General features: G+C 43.6%; 1 protein-coding gene across 6 annotated transcripts in view; it reads left to right on the top strand.

Moving 5' to 3' along the window:
- LOC138738620 (homeobox protein PKNOX1-like) overlaps window positions 1-17,838 on the top strand; it is an 86,346-nt gene extending 68,508 nt beyond the window's left edge. For all 6 annotated transcript variants that reach the window (XM_069889198.1, XM_069889196.1, XM_069889195.1 and 3 more), the window contains 4 exons: window positions 4,684-4,815; window positions 8,936-9,012; window positions 14,103-14,278; window positions 16,019-17,838. In XM_069889198.1, coding sequence (XP_069745299.1) covers window positions 4,684-4,815; window positions 8,936-9,012; window positions 14,103-14,278; window positions 16,019-16,230 — 597 coding nt within the window. In that variant the 3' untranslated portion in view covers window positions 16,231-17,838. The remainder of the gene's footprint in view (window positions 1-4,683; window positions 4,816-8,935; window positions 9,013-14,102; window positions 14,279-16,018) is intronic.
- The last annotated feature ends 1,499 nt before the right edge of the window (window positions 17,839-19,337 follow it).

Here is a 19,337-nt window from a genome sequence, read left to right as displayed (position 1 = left end):
TAAAAACATCCCATCTTCTTGCAAATATCTTCTCCCAGTCAACTTCTGGAAGTTCCTGCCTAATTATTCCAGAGATGGCCTTTCCCCAATTTACAATTTGTGGACCATAAACACATTGAAAATAGGACCAGAAAATGTTCAATCAGCCCTGCTTCACCATTCAATGATCATGACTGATCATACAACTTCAGGAAAAACACAATGCTGGAGAAAAACAACAAGTTACACATTGTACTTTATATAGCAAAGATAAATATTGTTTCACCAACATCTTGGGCTTGGTCAAGGTATGATCAAAATATAGACAGGCACTTGAATAAAATTGTGAGGGGGAGGGGCCAGGTGAAGGCCACAGGCCCACAGACAAGAGGGCATAGGTGATAAGGGAGAGAGGGCAGGAGAGGAGGATAACTCTTTGAATAGAGAGGGAAGTGGGTGGAGAGGTGGAGGAAAGGAGTCAGAGGGATAGACAGGGGAGGAGGGAGAATGGGGAGTGGTCTAGCAGAAACCAGAAAAGTCAAAGTTAATGTCGTCCAGTTGGAGAATGCCCAGACAGAATATTATGGGTTACTCCAATTTACAGGTGGTCCTGGTTTGGAAGTGTATGAGCGCAGGAGTGGAGTACAGAATTGAAATGATTGGCCTCTGGGAGATCCCTGTCATTGATGCAGACAGAGCAAAGCTGCTCAGTGAAGCTATCTCCCTATCTGTGTCCAGTCTGTCCCATGTAGAAGAGGCCACAATGGAGGCATCAAAAACAGTAGATGACCCCCACAGATTCACAAGTGAATTGAAGCCCATTGAGTCTTCCCCGCCATTTAATCATGAACTGATCCCTTTCCCCACTCAGACCAACTGCTTGGCCTTCTCCCCATAACTTTCAATGCCCTGGCTAATCAAGACCTTATTAATCTCTGTCTTAAATATACCCAATGATGGACTCCGCAACTGCCTGTGGGAACAAATTTCACGGATTTACCACCCTTTAGCTAAAGAAATTCCTCCATATATCTGTTCTAAGCGGACACCCTTCAAACCTGGATACTCCCATCATGGGAAACAACCTTTCTGCATCTACTCTGTCCATTCCTTTCAACATTTTAAATGTTTCATTGAGATCCACCCTCATTCTCCTAAATTCCAATGATTAAAGGCCAAGAGCTGTCCAACACTCCTAATATGATAATCCTTTCATTCCCAGAATCTACTTTGAACCTTCTCCAATGTCAACACATCCTTTCTTAAATGAGGAGCCCAAAACTGCTAACAATACTCCAAGTGAGGTCTCACTTATATTCTACTCCTTTTGAAATGAACGGCAGCATTGCATTTGTCTTCTTTACCACTGCCTCAATTTGCAAGTTTACCTTCAGGCTATCCTGCACAAGGACTCCCAGGTCCCTTTGCCTCTGGGAGTATTAAATTTTCTCTCCATTTAGAAAATAGTCTGCCTGTTTATTTTTTTTTCTACCAAAGTACTCTTCTTGACATTATATTTCATTTACCACTTCTCTGCCTATACTCCCAATTTGTCTAAGTCTTTCTGCAGCTTTCCCTGATGTAACTTGCTCTTCTTGTACTCGTCTCATATGTCCTGGAAGAGAGCGCAATGATCCAAATATCTGAATCCCTCCCTCCTGAACCAGCTCCTTAGCTGCATATTAAACTGCTAGTCTCATAATTTTTCATGATCTTGTTAACTACACTGTCACCCAAATCATATAGTCAGCATTGCTTTGTGAGTGGCATGAACTTGTTTTTTTAAGGTGTGGACAAAAGAAGTTGATAAAGGTAAACCAGTGTATTTGGTGTGTATGGATTTCAGTAAGGCATTGGACAAGGTCCACCATGGTAGGTTCATTCAGTAAGTCCTGAGGCATGGAATCCATGGGTCATTTTTGCATTGACTTGCCCGTGGAAAATAGAGGTTAGTAATAGGATAGAATATATTCTGCCTGGAGGTCAGTGATATTCTGCAGGGATCTCTTCTGGGACCCCTGCTCTTCGTGATTTTTTTTAAATGACTTGAAGGAGAAGGTGGACGGGTAGATCAGTAATTTTGTAGATGACACAAAGGTTGAAAGTGTTGTAGATTGTGTACAAGGTTGTCATAGGTTACAAAAGGATATAGACAGGATGCAGAGTTGGACAGAAGAATAGCAAATGGAGTTTAATCAGATAAGTTTGAAGTTTGAAAGGTTGAACTTGAAGGCAAAGAACATGGTTAATAGCAGGATTCTTAACAGTGTGAAGGAATAGAGAAATCTTGAGGTTCAGGTCCATAGATCCCTCAAGATTGCCACACATTGATTGGGAGGTTAAAAAGGCATATGGTGTCAGCAGATTGAGTTCAAGAGCTGTGAAATAATATTACAGCTCTCTAAAACTGGTGAGACCATACTTGGAGTATTGTGTTCAGTTCTGGTCACCTCTTAACAGGAAGGATATTTCTCGCATTTGTAGTCGCCAGGGAAATTTCTGACTTCCCTAACAATCCACACCTAGGCTCTATACCTACACTCTCCAATCTATCTCACTCTCTATCTTACTCTCTATCTCACTCTCTCTATCACCACTACAGTACCACTCTCCGACTACTATGCTGGCAGTGTGTCTCCTGTAGGAGACAAAAAAACAAAGAAAAATATTCAGAAAAATTTCTCCCCGATTCCCTAGTGGCAATCGAGCAAAGCGCCAGGAGATCACTGAAAATAGGGATGCTCTATCAGCAATGCTATTTCCAACATAACAGTTTAGTCCAATAGCAAAAAGAAAGAATAGCTTCTCCTTCTGCGTCTCGCCAACCTGGACTTCTCTCCACTGGGCTTCTCCAGGCTTGTTCTCCGCATTGTGGCTTGCTTGGTCTTGCCAGGCCTGGGATCCTCGTCAGGCCTCTTTGGCTGGTAACTCACAAATCCTCTTTCTCTTACTCCTCCTCCTGTGATAGGCCTCTCTCTCTTGAAATCGCCTCTGCTTCCAGCTCCCACTCCGCCTCATCCATTCACTGGAACTCCTGCCTCTTGAACTTGTTGATCCAATTTATCACATTATTATCCAGATCATTGATTTAGGCTTGTTCAAGTGCATTCTACGCTAAGAATGTGCCTGAAGAAGCAGAAGCGGCCCTTTAAATTGCCATTCAGGTGGCAGCATTTAAAGCGCAACGCTGGCCACCTGAAAGACACAGCTACACAGGATACGGCTCTGAGCACACTCCGGCTCCTGCCCAGTGTCAGCTGTGATCAGCAGCCTGACCCTTTAACATCCACTTTCAGCCAGCAGCATTCAGGTGGCTGGGGGAGCCACTGATCTGAGTTGATTATCCCTCTCAGAGGAGGGTAACGTAGCTCGCCTCAAGAGCGCCTCCTGCACATTCAGGTGGCCTCAAAACAGGCGCATATTGCCTAAACATGCGGCTTTACATGCGGGGTAATTGGCCACCTGAAAGTGCCTACTGACAAACAACAATAGACCCTCCATCAATCTTTGAGGCACACCGCTAGTCACAGGCCTCCAGTCAGAGAGGCAATCATCCACTACTATAGGTGCTCTGTGATTAGTAAGGATCGTACCTAATTGACTCGTTATGTGCACGGTTTCATAACTCCAAAGGAAATGGGCCAATGACTATTTTTCTCAAACAAAATATTTCAGTAACAGTTGAGTCAAGAGCAGTGATTCTCAGCCTTCCCTTCCCACTCACAAACCACCTTAAGAAATCCCTTACTAATCACAGAGCTCCGATGGCATAGGGATTACTTAAAGTGGTATGTGAGTGGGGAAAAAAGTTGAGAACTACTGCTCTAGTCTGTCCTGTCTGAACACAGCTGTGGTATTTTCCCTGATGAGCAACGCCACTCCTCCCCCTTTCATTCCCCCCACCTTGTTCTATCGCATCTAAAGCAACAGAAGCCCAGAACATCGAGTCAGTCCTGCCCCTTCCTGCAACCAAGTACAGTATCACTAATGGCCATAATATCATACAAGTCCTTGTGCCAATCCTATAATACTCCTTGCATTGAAACATATGCACCTGAGAACATTTCCACCCCGCACAACACTATGAATTCTGTCTTTATATATATAGTCTTCACATCATCTATATCCACTCCACTATCTATTCTGGCACTGTGGTTCCCATCCCTCTGTATATCTAATTTAACTATTCTGGAGCAGCACCAGCAAACCTTCCAGCAAGGATATTAGTTCCCCCTCCAGTTCAGATGCAAACCATCTCACTGGTACAAGTCCAACCTTCCTTGGAAGAGAGCCCAGTGATCCAGAAACCTAAAGCCCTCCACCATCTCTTTAGCCATATGTTAAGCTGCATTATCCTCCCATTGCTAACCTCACTAACATGCTGCATGGGTAGCAATCCTTAGATCACAGCCTTGGAGGTCCTATCCTTCAACTTCACACCTAACTCCCTGAACTCTCTTTGCAGGACCTCAACACCCTTCCTACCCACGTTATTGGTCCCTCCATGGACCACAACATCTGGCTGCTCACTGTCCCTTTTTAGAATGCTATGAACTTGATCTGAGCTATCTCGAACCCTGGCACTTGGGAGGCAAAATACCTCTTATCTGCTCTCCTAACTTTGGAACCTGAGCTCATGTTTGTCTTTAAACAGGCAGGTTTGTTTATTGAAGATTATTTGTCACAAAATGTTTATTTTTACAGCTTCAACTGCAATTAAATCAAGATGTAAATGTCTTGCATCAAGACAGTGAGAATTCTCCGAAAAGTAAGCGTGGTGTATTGCCAAAGCAAGCTACAAATATCATGAGATCCTGGCTATTCCAGCACATTGCAGTGAGTATCACATGCTGTCTGCTTTACTATTGATAACAGCTGGTAGTAGCATTTCAATTGGTTCCAATTCGTCATGCTTGTTTCAACAAATTGCCTTTTTATTTTCTGTGTTGAATTGGGTTTTTTTATCAACTGTGGTCTCATCAAATATAAGTAAGATGCTCATATGATGAACATTTTCAGGTGCACATCCATTCATTGTCAGTATCACATGCTCAATCGCTTGACGTCCTATTTTGCTGCTTTGCTGAGATTTTGCATTCAATCTGACAATGGCAATGCGAGTGGTCCCTCTTCTGATATGTAATGGGCTGCTCAAAGCAAGTTATCACAAAGGAATCTTGTTGATTCATTGCACATTGAACTTATTGAAATGAACTGTTTTAGTGTCACATACACTGAAGTACAGTAAAAAGCTGAGCTTTGCATGCTGTCCAGGCAAGTCAATTCCTACAGCAGGTAATGCAATAATAACAATAAATAAGATAAAACTGGAGGGAGTAACGCTACATTTGTCAAATGGTACAGGGAGCAGAGAAAAATGCAGTTATAACAGACAAGGCAAGGGCTGTCCTTTTACCAAGATGTGCATGTAACAATCAATTAAAATAGATTTGAATCTGAAGGTTTGTGTCTTCAAGCATAAGTATCTTCTGCTTGATGAATGATCAGAGAAGAGAGTATGTCCAGGGTAGAATGTGTCTTCTAGTATGTTATCAGATAACTCAAGACAGTGGAAGATTTAGACAGATGACTTCCTCATCTGAAGTCCACAGTCAGTACGAATTGGAAACAACGTCATCTCCTCACTGTTTATCAACACAGACACACCTCAAGGATGCATGCTTAACCCACTGCTCTACTCATTATACACCCTTAACTGTGCGGCCAGGCACAATTCAAATGCTCTATAAATTTGCCAGTGACACCACAGTTGTCGACAGAATTACAAACGGCAATGAGGAAGCGTACAGGATGAGATAGATCAGCTTGTTGAGAGTTGTCATGCCAACAACTTGGCACTCAACCTTAGCAAAACCAAGGAGATGATTGTGGACTTCAGGAGGAAGTGAGGGCAACGCAACCCAGTCCTCATTAAGGGCTCAGTAGTGGAGAGGGTCAAGAACTTTAAATTCCTGGCTGTCAACATCTCTGTGGATCTGTCCTGGAGCCTTCATGTCGATGCAATCACAAAGAAGGCTCGCAGCAGCTATACTTTGTGAGGTGTTTGAGGAGATTTGGTAGGTCACCGAAGACTCTTGAAAACCTCTTCAGGTGTGCCATAGAAAGCATTCTGGCAGGTTGCATCACTGCCTGGTATGTAGGTGCCAACTCTCAGGACAAGAAAATACTCCAGAGCACTGCGACATCACAGGCAGCAGACAATTTCATCGAGGACATCTACAAGAGGCAGTGTCTTAAAAAAAAAAATCAGCCTCTATCCTCAAAGACCTCCACAACCCAGGCCATGCCCTTTTCACTCTGCTGCTATCAGGAAAAAGGTACAGGAGCCTAAAGACAAGCACTCAGCTTCTTTCCCGTTGCCATTAGATTCTTATATAGTCAATGAATCAAAGACATTTTTTTAATTGTTGTAAGGTGGTGTATATTAATGTTTGCTCTATGATGCTGCCACAAAACACTGAATTTTATGACTTGTTCATGACAATAAATTCTGATTCTGAGTTATGTGATGGCTTGAGCTACATTCACAACTCTGCAGTACCAAGTGGTGAAGCATCCACACAGAATACTTTCTACGACTCATCTATAAAAGTTGGCAAGAGACATCAGGGACATGCTGATTTCCTAAAGCTTGCAAGAAAGTGGATTTCTGGTGACTCTTTTGGTTGTAACATCAATGTGGTCTTTCCACACGTTAGTGGTGTTGCTCCGAACCATTAATTGATGAAATTTATGTTACGTGATCTCTTCTTTTTTAGGGTAGATTAGAGGGGGATGAGTGGGTGGGTTAGGGTAGGGGGGGTGGGGTTGTTGTAGGGGTTTTTATTTACATAAAAAATATCAAATGTATGTATTTTGTTTTTCTAAGTTGTATCCATTATTGTGTTTTTAACTATGATTTAATAAATAAAATTTTCAACATCAATGTGGTCCAACCAGCTCAGGTTATTAGTGATAAGTACTCATAAGAACTTAAAGGTCTCCACCATCAGCACCATTTATATTCATACAGTACTTGTATATATGAATATATATGTGTGTGTGTGTGTCTGTGCATGTGTGTGGTGTGAGCTGTGTCTATGTGCGCAAATATTTCCCGATATGAATGACCAGTTCCTTCATTTTGCTGACATTGCAGAAGAGATTCTATCCACGCCACCAGACTCTCTGGCTCCTTCCGATACCTTGTCCTGTTGTGGTTTAAGATCTTGGTGTCATCTGCAAACATGCAGGTGGAATTGGAGCTGTGTTTGGCCACATGGTCATGAATTAATAGGGTGTATAGTAGGGGACTAAGAACGTAGAACATTATAGCACAGGACAGCCTCTTCAGCCCATGATGTTGTGCCAACCTATACAAACCTACTCAGCAGTCTAAACTTTCCCTAACTTGCATACTTAACCCTCCATTTTTTTTCCATCCGTGTGCCTGTCTAAGAGACTTTTAAATGCCCCTATTGTACCAGCTTCCATCACTACCCTGGCGATGCATTTCCAGCCACCCACTACTCTCTGTAAAAAAAAAACCTTGCCTTTGATGTAGTCCCTAAACTTTCCTCCCCTCACCTGAAGTAGACATCCTCTACTATTTGCTATAGTCACCCCAGGAAAAAGGTGCTGACTGTCCACCCTATCCATGCCTCTTGTAATGTTGTAATCCTCTATTCAGTGGCGGATAAACCATTAGGCTGAGTAGACTGAAGCCTAAGGACCTGGAGTGTAAGGGGACTGAGCTCTTAGGCTTCAACCTACTCAATTTATCATTTCACATTTACTGAGCAGGTGAAGACGATGACTTTGGAGTATGGGCCAGAATCAGCATTGTGTGACGCACACGGTGGTTTCTGGGAGCTGGCAGTAGCGCCGTGGCGGCATGAAGATTTGCAGCGTATGCAATCCTCCACCTTCCCACCAAACTATTACCTTTTTAACATCCAATTTGGTCAGAGAGATGATAAAAATCTAATAGTTTGGTGGGAAAGTGGATGATTGAGGGGAGGGGGACAGGGTTGAATCCTGCCCATAATCTCCAGTATGCTGGATAACATCCTAACAAAGAAGAGTTTAGGAACCCCACCCCCCATGACAGGTATAACACAACCTTTGGGCTGTCATGTTGATAAGCAGCTTCATGTGCAGTACCTTGTCAAAAGGCCTTTTGAAAGTCCAAACACAGTAAACAGCATCTACCGTGAATCCTTTGTTTAGCCTCCATGTGGTTTCCTCAAAAAGTTGCAGTAGGTTTGCCAGGCAAGATTTTCCCTTAATAAAACTGTGCTGACTTTGGTCTATTTTGTCATGCACTTCCAGGAACTCTCTTATCTCATCCTAAACAATCAACTCCAACAACTGAAATTAGGCTAACAGACCTATAATTTAATTTGTGCTGTCCCCCTCCCTTTTTAAATAGCAGGATGACTTTTTTAATTTTACAGTCCTACTGATCCATGCCAGAATCTATTGATCCTTGGAAGATCATTACTAATGGCTCAAGAATTGTTATAGCTATTTCCATCTGGTCTGGAAGATTTATCCAACCGTATAACTCAACCCTTCAAGTCCTGGCAATATTATGGTGAATCTCCTCTGTACCCCTTCCAATTTATTGATATGTGTGCAGATACAATATTTAAAAAACTCTTGGACAGATATATGATCAGGAGAGGCCGAATGCAGTCCAGTGGTACTAGCTGTGAGACAACTTGGTCAGTATGGGTGAGCTGAGTCTAAGGGTCTGTTTCTGTGCTTAATGGCTGTGCCTTGAAATGGATATGTGAAGATTTCCATGTTGGTTGGTTTTATTGAGATATGCTCAAAGCCTAAAGTGAAATTCACCTCCAACATACAAATCTACAAATGATGCTGAAGATAATTGTTATTTTTGAGATCTGCATTTGAGCTACCAAAACTTTAAAATAATTTTCTTGTCACGCAGCATCCTTATCCTACAGAAGATGAGAAGAGGCAAATCGCAAGCCAGACTAACCTCACACTACTCCAGGTCAACAATTGGTGAGTGAATTACTTCAGCTTTGTTAAACTTAATCAAATAGAGTGTATGGAATTTCATTCAATCTGTTCTGAATTATAGCCCTTCTATCCTATAATTAGTTAGCATGTTACTTCTGCGACATGGCAGTAATTCTTGAGGCAAGAGATATTACTGTTGAGACCTGGGGAGTTTTACCAGGAGTACTTCCCGAAGAAACAGCATTTCTCCAGACCACAGAGAACACACAATACACAGTACGTGATAATCACTATATACCTAAAGATATAATTTAAAATAAATCTGCCATATATATATATATATATATATACTCGTGTAAGAGTTGATTCTGTGTAAAAGATCCCCCCTCATCTTTTTTGACCAAATATTCTCATATTTTTCATATATCATGTGTAAAAGTCGGCCCCGCCATTTTTGTCCCCAACCATCCAATGTCCCAACTGCAGATCCTGTCCCGGCTGCTCACCCATCCAAGCTCCCAATGCCCTGACCTCCCATGCATCAGAGCTCCCGATGTCCCAACCGCAAACCCTCACCTCAGCTGCTCGCCTATTCAAGCTCCCGACGTTCCAACCGCGGATTGTTGCCCCCAACCTCTCATGCATTCAAGCTACCGATGCCCCAACTGCAAACCCTTGCCTTGGCTGCACACCCATCTGAAATCCTGATGCCCCAAATGCAGATCCACACCCCGCCTGCCCACCTATCCAAGCTCCTGACGTCCCGACTACAGATCCTCGTCCCAGCCGCTCACCATCCTGCAGTGCTTACTGCAGTCAAAAGTAATATCCATGAACCCCCCCCCCCATATTTAATCAAAAAATTAATCCCCAAAACTTGACTGTTACATATTTATATACAAGGTATATAAATAGAACATAGAAGATTACAACACAATACAGGCCCACTGTTGTGCTGACATAAATATACTTATCCAAAAAATAATTAAACCCTCCCTACCCTGTAGCCCTCTATTTTTCTTCCATCTATGTGCCTGTCTAATAGACTCTTAAATGCCCCTATTGTTCCAACCTCCACCATCACCCCTGGCAATGCATTCCAGGCACCAACAACTCTCTGTGTAAAAAATATTACCCCCGACATCTCCCCTAAACTTCCCTCTCTTCACTTTGTATGGATGTCCTCTGGTGTTTGCTACTCCCACCTCATGAGCTTTAGCATAGCCATGGACAAAGATAAAAGCAGACAAAATGGGAAAATGTTTAATTTAGGGAAGGGCTAATTATGATGGGATGAGGCAGGGACCTAGGGAGAGTAAATTCGGAGCTGATGTTCATGGGAGAAAACACAGAAGTAATATGGAGGATGTTTAGGGTTCACTTATGCAGGGTTCTGGATAGGTTTGTCCCACTAAGACAGAAAAAAGATGGTAGGATAAAGGGAACCATAGTTGACAAAACAGGTGAAGCAGCTAGTTCAGAGGAAGAAGGAAACCTACTTTAGATTTAGGAAGTGCTCATAAGAATGATATGGCAGCCACGAAGGAGCTTAAGAAAAGACTAAGTAAAGCTAGGAGAGGGCATGAGAAGGCCCTGGCAAGTAAGATTAAGAAAAACCTGAAGGGTTACATGAAGAACAAAAGGATGATGAGAGGAGAGTGAAGGTGGGGCTGCTTAAGGATAAACATGTGCCTGGAGGTAGAGGAGGTTGGTGAGGTCCCAAATTGTACTTTGGTTTAGTATTCACCAGAGAGAAGGACCTTGGTCAAGGTGAGGTCAGAATAGAACAAGCTTATGTGCTAGACCACGTTGAGATTGAAGAGGATGTGCTGGATTTTCTTAAAAACATTAGGATTACCTAACATTACCCCACCGTCCTCCATCTAGCCCTCACCCACCTGGAAAACAAGGACTCGTATGTTCGAATGCTGTTTATTGACTTCAGCTCGGCATTCAACATGATCATACCACAGTAGGTGTTAAGGAAATTGAGCCTGCTGGGTCTAAACACCTCCCTCTGCAATTGGATTTGCAACTTCCTATCAGGGAGACCCAGGCAGTCCAGATTGGTCACAGCACCTCCAAGACCATCACACTGAGTACAGGAGCACCCCCCCCCCCCCAGGGCTGCTTACTTAGTCCACTGCTGTTCAGTCTGCTGACTCATGACTGTGCAGCTAAACACAGCTCCAACCACAAACAACACTACCATGGTGGTCCTGATCAGTAAGAATGACAAGTCAGCGTACAGAGATGAGGTGCAGTTGCTAATGGACTGGTGCAGAGCCAACAACCTGTTGGCTTAAAAAAAAGAGGGTTGTGGACTTCAGGAGGGACCAAGATGAGCACGGTCTGCTGACCATTGATGGCTCCTCCATTAAGGTCATCAAATTCCTTGGAGTGCACTTGGCGGAGAATCTCACCTGGTCCCTTAGCACCAGCTCTATAGCCAAGAAAGCCCAGCAGTGCCTCTGCTTCCTGCGAAGGCTGAGGAAAGTTCATCTCCCACCCTTCATCCTCACTACATTATACAGAGTATGCCTTGAGAGCATCTTGTGCAACTGCATCACCGCCTGGTTTGGAAGCTGTACCTTCCCTTCAGAGGATAGTGAAATCAGCGGAAAAGATCAATGGGAGCTTTCATCCTACTATGAAGGACATCTACAACACTCGATGCAGGCAAAAGCCAATAAACATTGTGAAGGACTCCACGCACCCCTCACGTAAACTGTTCTCCCTTCTGCCATCTGATAGAAGGTACTGCAGCATTCTGGCCCTTCCATCCAGATTGGGCAACAGCTTTTTCCCTCAGGCCATCAGACTCCTGAATTCCCAGAACATTTGTGGATAGGGTACCATGGACTATTGCTGTATTTGTCTTAATATTTTAATATTTCAATGTGTTTAACTTCTATTCTAAGTTATATTTATGTAAATATGGTCTGTGGTATTAACGATAAATAAAGGTGACTTGACTTGACCACTGACTCACTGGTCTATAATTCTAATGATTCTCCTTGTTACCTTTTTTAGACAAGGGGACTAAATTTTCTATTCTCCAATCCTCCGATATCTCCCTGCGGCCAAAGAGGACTCAAAGATCATAGCTACTGCCCCAGCTATCTCTTTGCTCACTTTCCACAGTAACCTGGGGTATATCGCATCCAGCCTGGGGACTTATCAATCTTAATGTTTTTAAGAAGATCCATTAATTAAAAAGATATCTTAATCTGAGCACTGCCCAGAACCCTGATGAAATATTCTTTAGTGAATATCGAATCAAAGTATTCATTTCTGACTTTCCCATCCTCCTCTGCCTCCAGGCACATGTTGCCTCCTTTACCTTTTAGTGGTCCTACCTTCATTTTCATCTGTTCCTCACTTATGCATAGAATGCCTTTGATTCTCCTTAATCCTATATGCCAAGGCCTTTTCATGACCCTTTCGAGGTCTCCTAAGTCCTTTCTTAAGCTCCTTCCTGGCTACCATATAAATGTGAGTTGATACAATTTGGTAGGTCAAACCTGAAGGCAGAGCATGGGGTTAATGGTCGGATACTTAACTGTGCAGAAGTACAGAAGGACCTTGGGGTTCAGATCCACACATCTCTCAACGTAGCTATGTAGGTTGATAGGATAGTTAAGAATGCCTATGGTATGCTGGGCTTCATTAATCAGGGAATTGAGTTTAGAAGTCGTGAGGTAATTTTGGGGTCGAGAGGTCACGTTGCAACTCTACAAATCTCTAGTGAGACTGCACTTAGAGTATTGTGTTCAGTTCTGGTCACCTCATTACAGCAAGGATGTGGAAGCTATGGAGAGGGTGCAGAGGAGATTTACCAGGATGTTGCCTGGATTGGAAAATATGTCTTATGAGGCAAGGTTAGTGGAGCTGGGACTTTTCACTTTGAGGTGAGGAAGGATGAGAGGAGACTTAATAGAGGTCTAAAAGATTATGAGAGGCATAGATAAATTAGACAGCCAGCACCTGTTTCCCAGGGCGGGAATAGCAAACACCAAAGGGCATGTGTACAAAGTGAAAGGAAGCAAGTTTAGGGGAGACATCAGGGACAAGTTTTTACACACAGTTGTGGGTGTCTGGAATGCCTTGCTGGGGGTGGTGGCGGAGGCTGAAACATTAGGAGTATTTAAAAGACTCTTAGACATGGATGGAAGAACAATAGAGGGTGACAGGGTAGGGAAGGTTTCGGTTTTTTTTGGTAGGTTTATATTTGTCAGCATAACATCATGGGCTGAAGGGCCTGTACTGTGCTGTAATGTTCAATGGACACACACACACACACACAGACAGGCACAGAGAGTTCATAATAATCACATATGTACATCAAAATATAATTTAAAATAAATATGCATAAATATTTTGGGCCAATTTACTTGGTTACTGTTCATCAATATTACAGCCTGTGGGAAGAAGCTATTTTCTAGCCTGGCAGTCCTGATTTTGATGCTTCTGTACCTCCTTAAAAATTACAGGATGTTGCCATTGTTTGACACCACTAAGTTCCTCTCTTTTAGTCAGTCAAGAAGTCTGCTTCCACTCATTTTGTGGTTCTGAAGTGGCCAATGTGTCCTATGCAGACTGTTCCACAGACAGGCAGGGGGTAACTGTTGGGGTAGGTGCCTAAGTAGTTTGTAAAGTGGCCCACTTCTTCCGACGCTTATGCAGAATTTAATGAACTGCCTCAAGGTTCTCAATTCCACTCCAAATCCTCCTCTAGAGTGGACATGGCCGGTGGTTCTTAGGAGTCAGTAAGGGTGTTGCCCTTCTTCAAGGAAGACCATGACCCTGAAGTTATTGTCCGTCTCGTAATCACTGCCCACAATAGACAGTGAGACTGAGTTGAGACAAGTGAACAATGAGGCATAGCTGATAGTAAACAGGGCTTCGATGCTGACCTGTGATAGGACACTGATGTTAGTCTGTGCAAGATTTTGCACAGCATCGATGGTTCTCTACCAGTACCTTGAGATGCATGCTTTTGGTCATCCAGATCTCAAGCGTATTGGAGACACAGATCACTCTACCTGTGAAGAATGAGTTCTGTGCCTAGTCTGAAGGTTTGATCTTAAAATACCCTTTTCTTCACTGAATTATCCCTTGTTTGGCCACAGGTTTATCAATGCTCGAAGGCGGATATTGCAGCCGATGCTTGATGCCAGTAATCCAGACACTCCGCCCAAAGCCAAGAAGATCAAGACACAGAGTCGGCCAGTACAACGGTTCTGGCCCGATTCCATTGCAGCTGGAGTGGCTCAGCAGCATGTAACCAGTATTGCAGTGTCGGACAGTAAGTCACTGACATCTACCATATCTGTGATGACCAAGACCCCAAATTTGCCAGAACATGGTCTGCATCCCACCATTTCCTACTTGTTCACTATTGTGTCTGATATCCACGAACCCACTGGGGAAAAAATTCTGTCTCTTATAATTTTATAACTTCTATCAGGTTTCTGTCCAGCCTCAGATACCACAGGAAAAAAAACTCCTGAATAGCCTATTCTGTTCCTATGTCTCATGGTCTTGTGCTCCAGATGTGGTCTAACTGGAATTTTATAGAGCTGTAACATTACTTCATTGCACTTGAATTCAAACCCCCCCCCGCACCCTCATCTTATGAAAGCCAGCAAACCATACACCTTCTTTCTTCTTTCTTCTTTGGCTTGGCTTCTTCTTTACTACCCTATCAACTTGCGCACAACCTTCTTAATCACCCTATCAATGTGCTCAGCAACCTTGAGGGATGAATGGGCCAAGACCCAAGATATCGCTGTTCCTCCACACTATTAAGATTTAATGCAAACTTTTCAAGGAATCTGTTACTGTTTTCTCTATTGTTTGGGTTCTGGATAGGTTTATCTCACTGAGGCAAGAATGGAAAGAAACATGGAACAGTTAGGCAAAAGGAAGAATGAAGTACATTTAAGGTTTAGGATTCCTCATTCTTCTTGACTCACTGTTCCAGAGATAATGGACACAGACTGGGAGATTGCCTCTCTGAATACCTTTGTTCTGTCTGTATCTGTGACAGGGATCTCCCAGTGGCCAACAATTTCAATTCTGCGAAAACATGTCTGTCCATGGCCTCATGTACAGTCAAACCCAAACTATCTAAGCACTTTCCAACCAGATGTCATTAACATCGACTTCTCCAGTGTCTGCCAGATTGCTCCCCATTCTCCCTTTCTTCCCAATATCCTCCTCCCCTTGTTTGCTGCTGTGCCCTCCCTCTCTTATTACCTCCTGCCTGTGGGACTGTGCTCCTCCCCCTCCACCATTATGTTTGGCTGCCTGTCTACATTTTGCTCAAACCTTGATGAAGGGCTCAAGCCTGAAACTTTGGTTATGTATCTTTATCTTTGATATTTAAAGAACACTGACCTGCTGAGTTTCTCCAGCATTGTGTTTTTACTTCTGGTCACTGGGGGATGGGCCAGTGGGAAAGATAGATCAGTGAGGAGGATGGATGAGTCAATGAGGGGGGCTGGATGGTTCATGGGGAGGGGGGGGTGGCGGGGTAACTGGATGTGGACAGTGGAAGGGACTTGATGGGTCATTCAACTCGTTGGGTCAGGGGAATTGGATTAGGGGAGGAGCAGGACCTGAGTAATTTTGGAAGACTGAACTCTGGTCATTGGGAGGGTTCATTGGAGAGAATGGATATGGGTCAGTTGGAGAAACTGGTCCAGTCAGTAGAAAGGGTTGCCAGAGAGATTGAACTATGGTTCTCTCATCTGTAAGTGGAATTGGAAAGATCAGAGGGTTGGGGTTCACAACTGGTTGGGGGAGATACTGGGCTGCCTCTTCCTGTCCACTCTTGTGGTTGCAAGGCACGGAAGCCAGACTGTGTGCTCCAGCAAAGCTGCTGAACAGGATTGGCCTCAAGGCTTTGCCATCGTGGTCAGGTGTGCCTGTATGATGTGTTTCACCTTATTAAGATTACGCCTTGCCAATTCCACATTGTCACTTAAGGCCCCAGCCTTGCTCCCTCCTGCTGTCAGCTGATCTCCCCTTTATCGTCCTGCAGGTGCGATGGTGTCGATATCGAGTCCTGTGAATGTGAACGTGGACAGTCTGCAGTCCTTGTCATCTGATGGAGCAACACTGGCTGTGCAGCAAGTCATGATGGCAGGACAGGGTGGGGAGGATTCTGGTAACAGTGTGGAAGAAGATGACAGTGATCTCATGACAACAAATATAACTGTGCTGGCCTTAGACACCAGTGACACACTGCAATAGGGCAACTTGAAAGACATGGAAGCACTCTGACCAGGCATTTTTATTCTTTGCACTCACAGTGCATTTTATTTCTGATCTATTTTATACCTTGGTAGAAGAGCACACTTTTCTATCTCACCTTGTACTGAGGAGTGGGGGTTTAAGTATTCTCATGTTCAATTAACTGCTTCATTATGAGCAGATGGGGATGTTTTCCCATCCATGTACAGGCTCAATTTGGTGCTTTGAACTATGTGTCCACCTGTTCATTCACGCAGAAAGAAGTGGCCATAATTGACAAGTGATTTGCAAAAACTCGACAAAACTGCCCAACAAACAACAACAAATGATTGGATCAAAACCTGCTTTTGTTAATAGTTGATGAATTGTATTGTCAAAAACAGCCAGTGCCCCACATACCTTTTACTAACTTTGGAAGGCACTGGCTTCAGGACAGAGTGGACCCTATTTCAGGTGAGCGCAAAACAGGAACTATTTTTGTGAGGCACAATGGTATTTGAGAAGTGCTGGTGGGAGGACAGATGGGGAAGTGCACGCATCACTGACCAGAGCAATGTCAGTTATGCCCACACTGTACCATTATGATGGGCAATTTCTCCCAGTGACTTGACCACGTCCAGGACTGGATCAAACAGCCAATGGCTTGAAGTCTACTGTCCAGACTCATGTGAAGCACTTAATGAAGCGGAAACCCATGTCCTTTCCCCCCCTCTGTACTTGCGTACATATGTTGCTGAAGTCTCCATCATCTCCACAGCTAAGATTGGCGGAGGGTTGGAAAGAACAGATTGTGTTGAAGGTGGGATCTATGATGTAAAGTAGGCACCTTATACTGAGGCACTTCACCCGGAATAGTGTACCAGATGTCGGAACCAGCCCTGTGTTCAGGAGGATTGCAGTGTGTGGTCACCAACTCTTGCACATGCACTGTGCCTAATGCCTAACAAGATCAGTGTGTGAGAGCAGCCCCTCAGCCAGGGTCTGTTCACTCTATTCTGCTCACTTGAGTTTCAGTGCTTTTATTTGACCAACTCTACTGAGATTCTTTGTGCCATTAATATAAATAATGTAAGCTATATATATTTTAAGTATCTTAAAAATAAGTGCCATAGCACTGCAGTGAATATGGGTGCTAATCAGTCCCTTGCTCCTTTGGTAATGGTCATTACACTCCTTCCCATCCTGCCTCAATCTGCAATTTCCTGGCACTGGCCATTCTTTCATTGAGCCAAGACAGATGAGGCTATGAGGCATCAAGGAAGTCTGTCAATGCTGGAGTCTAGTGCAGTACATAAAAGTGGTGGATAACCTCAATAGATCATGAAGCAGTAAAAGGCAGTCGACATTTCATGGATGAGGCTATGTAACAGCTTGGCTCCACAGAGCTGGACGGAGCTCGAGACCAGACCGAGGCAGGAACTCTCACTCCAACCCTGTCAAGAGTCGAGTCACTTCATAAATCCAGATTGTGTGAGGATTCTGCACCACCACACTCATCCACTAAGTGATGAGGAACATATTCTACTCCATTATTATTTGTCTCATTTTATTAAATTGAAGAGAAGCATCATACTAGATTTAAATTATATTCTTGTTACAATGCTGTAAGCAGTCTACTGTGTTCATTGACTAATTAATGGGCCAAATGTGTGTGCTCATTGATCAAATATACCAGATGTGTTTTGTAATTCATTCATTCAGACTCGCAACCAAAGTAAGTGGTTGTAGGGCCCATTTCTCCGAGATATTCACATCATGAGGCTGGAGTCACAACTCAACCTCAGAAATGGCAGGAGGTTTCTGTTTCCTGGGTAGATCCAAGGAAGTTGATGGGAATATGAAGAAAATAAAATGGGATCAGTGTAGGATTAGGGTAAAAAACACTTGATACTCAGCACAGACTCATGGATCATAGAACAGTTCAGGAACATACCCTCCAGCCCACACCTGTGCTAACTATGAGACCAAATTAGTTGATCTCATCTGCCTGCATGTTACATCTGTTCCCTGCCTGTCATGTGTCTGTCTACTCCTTCCCTGCCTATCCATGTGTCTTCCTACTCCATTCCCTGCCTGATCACATTTCAGTGTAGGTGTATCTTAAGCATTACAATTGTACCTGCCACCTCCTCTGGCTGTGCATTTCAGATTCCCACTACTCTTTCTAAGAAAACCTGCCTTGTGAATCTCCTTTAAATTTTCCCCCTCTCACCTTAATCCTATACCCTTTAGTGTTTGACACTTCCACCCTGAAAAAAGACTGACTATTCTTAACAGTGTGAAAATTCTTAATAGCGTGGAAGAACAGGTATCTTGGGGTCCAATTCCATAGATCCCTCAAGGTTGCCATGCAGGGTGATAGGATAGTTAAGGAGGTAGTTAATGGTCTGCTGGCCTTCATTAGGAGGGATATTGAGTTCAAGAGTTGCGAGGTAATGTTGCAGTTCTATGATGGTTAGACTCCACTTGGAATATTGTATACAGTTCTAGTCACCTCATTACAGGAAGGATGTGGAAGATTTGGAGAGGGTGCAGAGGAGATTTACCATGATGTTGCCTGGATTGGAGAACGTGCCTTATGAAGCAAGGTTAGCAGAGGTAGGGCTTTTCTTTTTGGAGTGAAGAAGATTGAGAGGTGGCTAAGTAGAGTCAACAAGATTATGAGAGGCATGGAAAGAGTGGACAGCCAGCACCTTTTTCCCGAGGCAGCAGTAGCAAATACCAGAGGACATTGGTACAAGGCGAGGAAAGGAAAATTTAGGGGAGACGTCAAGGGTAAGTTTTACACAGAGAGTAGTGGGTGCCTGGAATGCATTGCCAGGGGTAGTGGTGGAGTCTAGTACAATAAGAACATCTAAAAGACTCTTAGACAGGCATATGGGTGCAAAAGAAATAGTGGATTATGGGTGTGAGGTAGGAAGGATTAGATTGTTGAGTAGGTTTATACAGGTCAGCACAACATCGGGGGCCAAAGGGCCTGTATTGTGCTGTAATGTTCTACCTATCCACCCTATCAACACCTCTCATGATTTTATAAACTTCTGTCAGGTCTCCCCTCAGCCTCCAACTCCAGAGAAAACAACCCAAGAATGTCCTGCCTCTCCTTA

The sequence above is a fragment of the Narcine bancroftii genome, chromosome 7 (genome assembly GCF_036971445.1).
Source record: "Narcine bancroftii isolate sNarBan1 chromosome 7, sNarBan1.hap1, whole genome shotgun sequence".
NCBI classification, from domain to species: domain Eukaryota; kingdom Metazoa; phylum Chordata; class Chondrichthyes; order Torpediniformes; family Narcinidae; genus Narcine; species Narcine bancroftii.
Note: the sequence above shows the minus strand (reverse complement) of the source record. Positions and strands in the feature narration are given on the sequence as shown.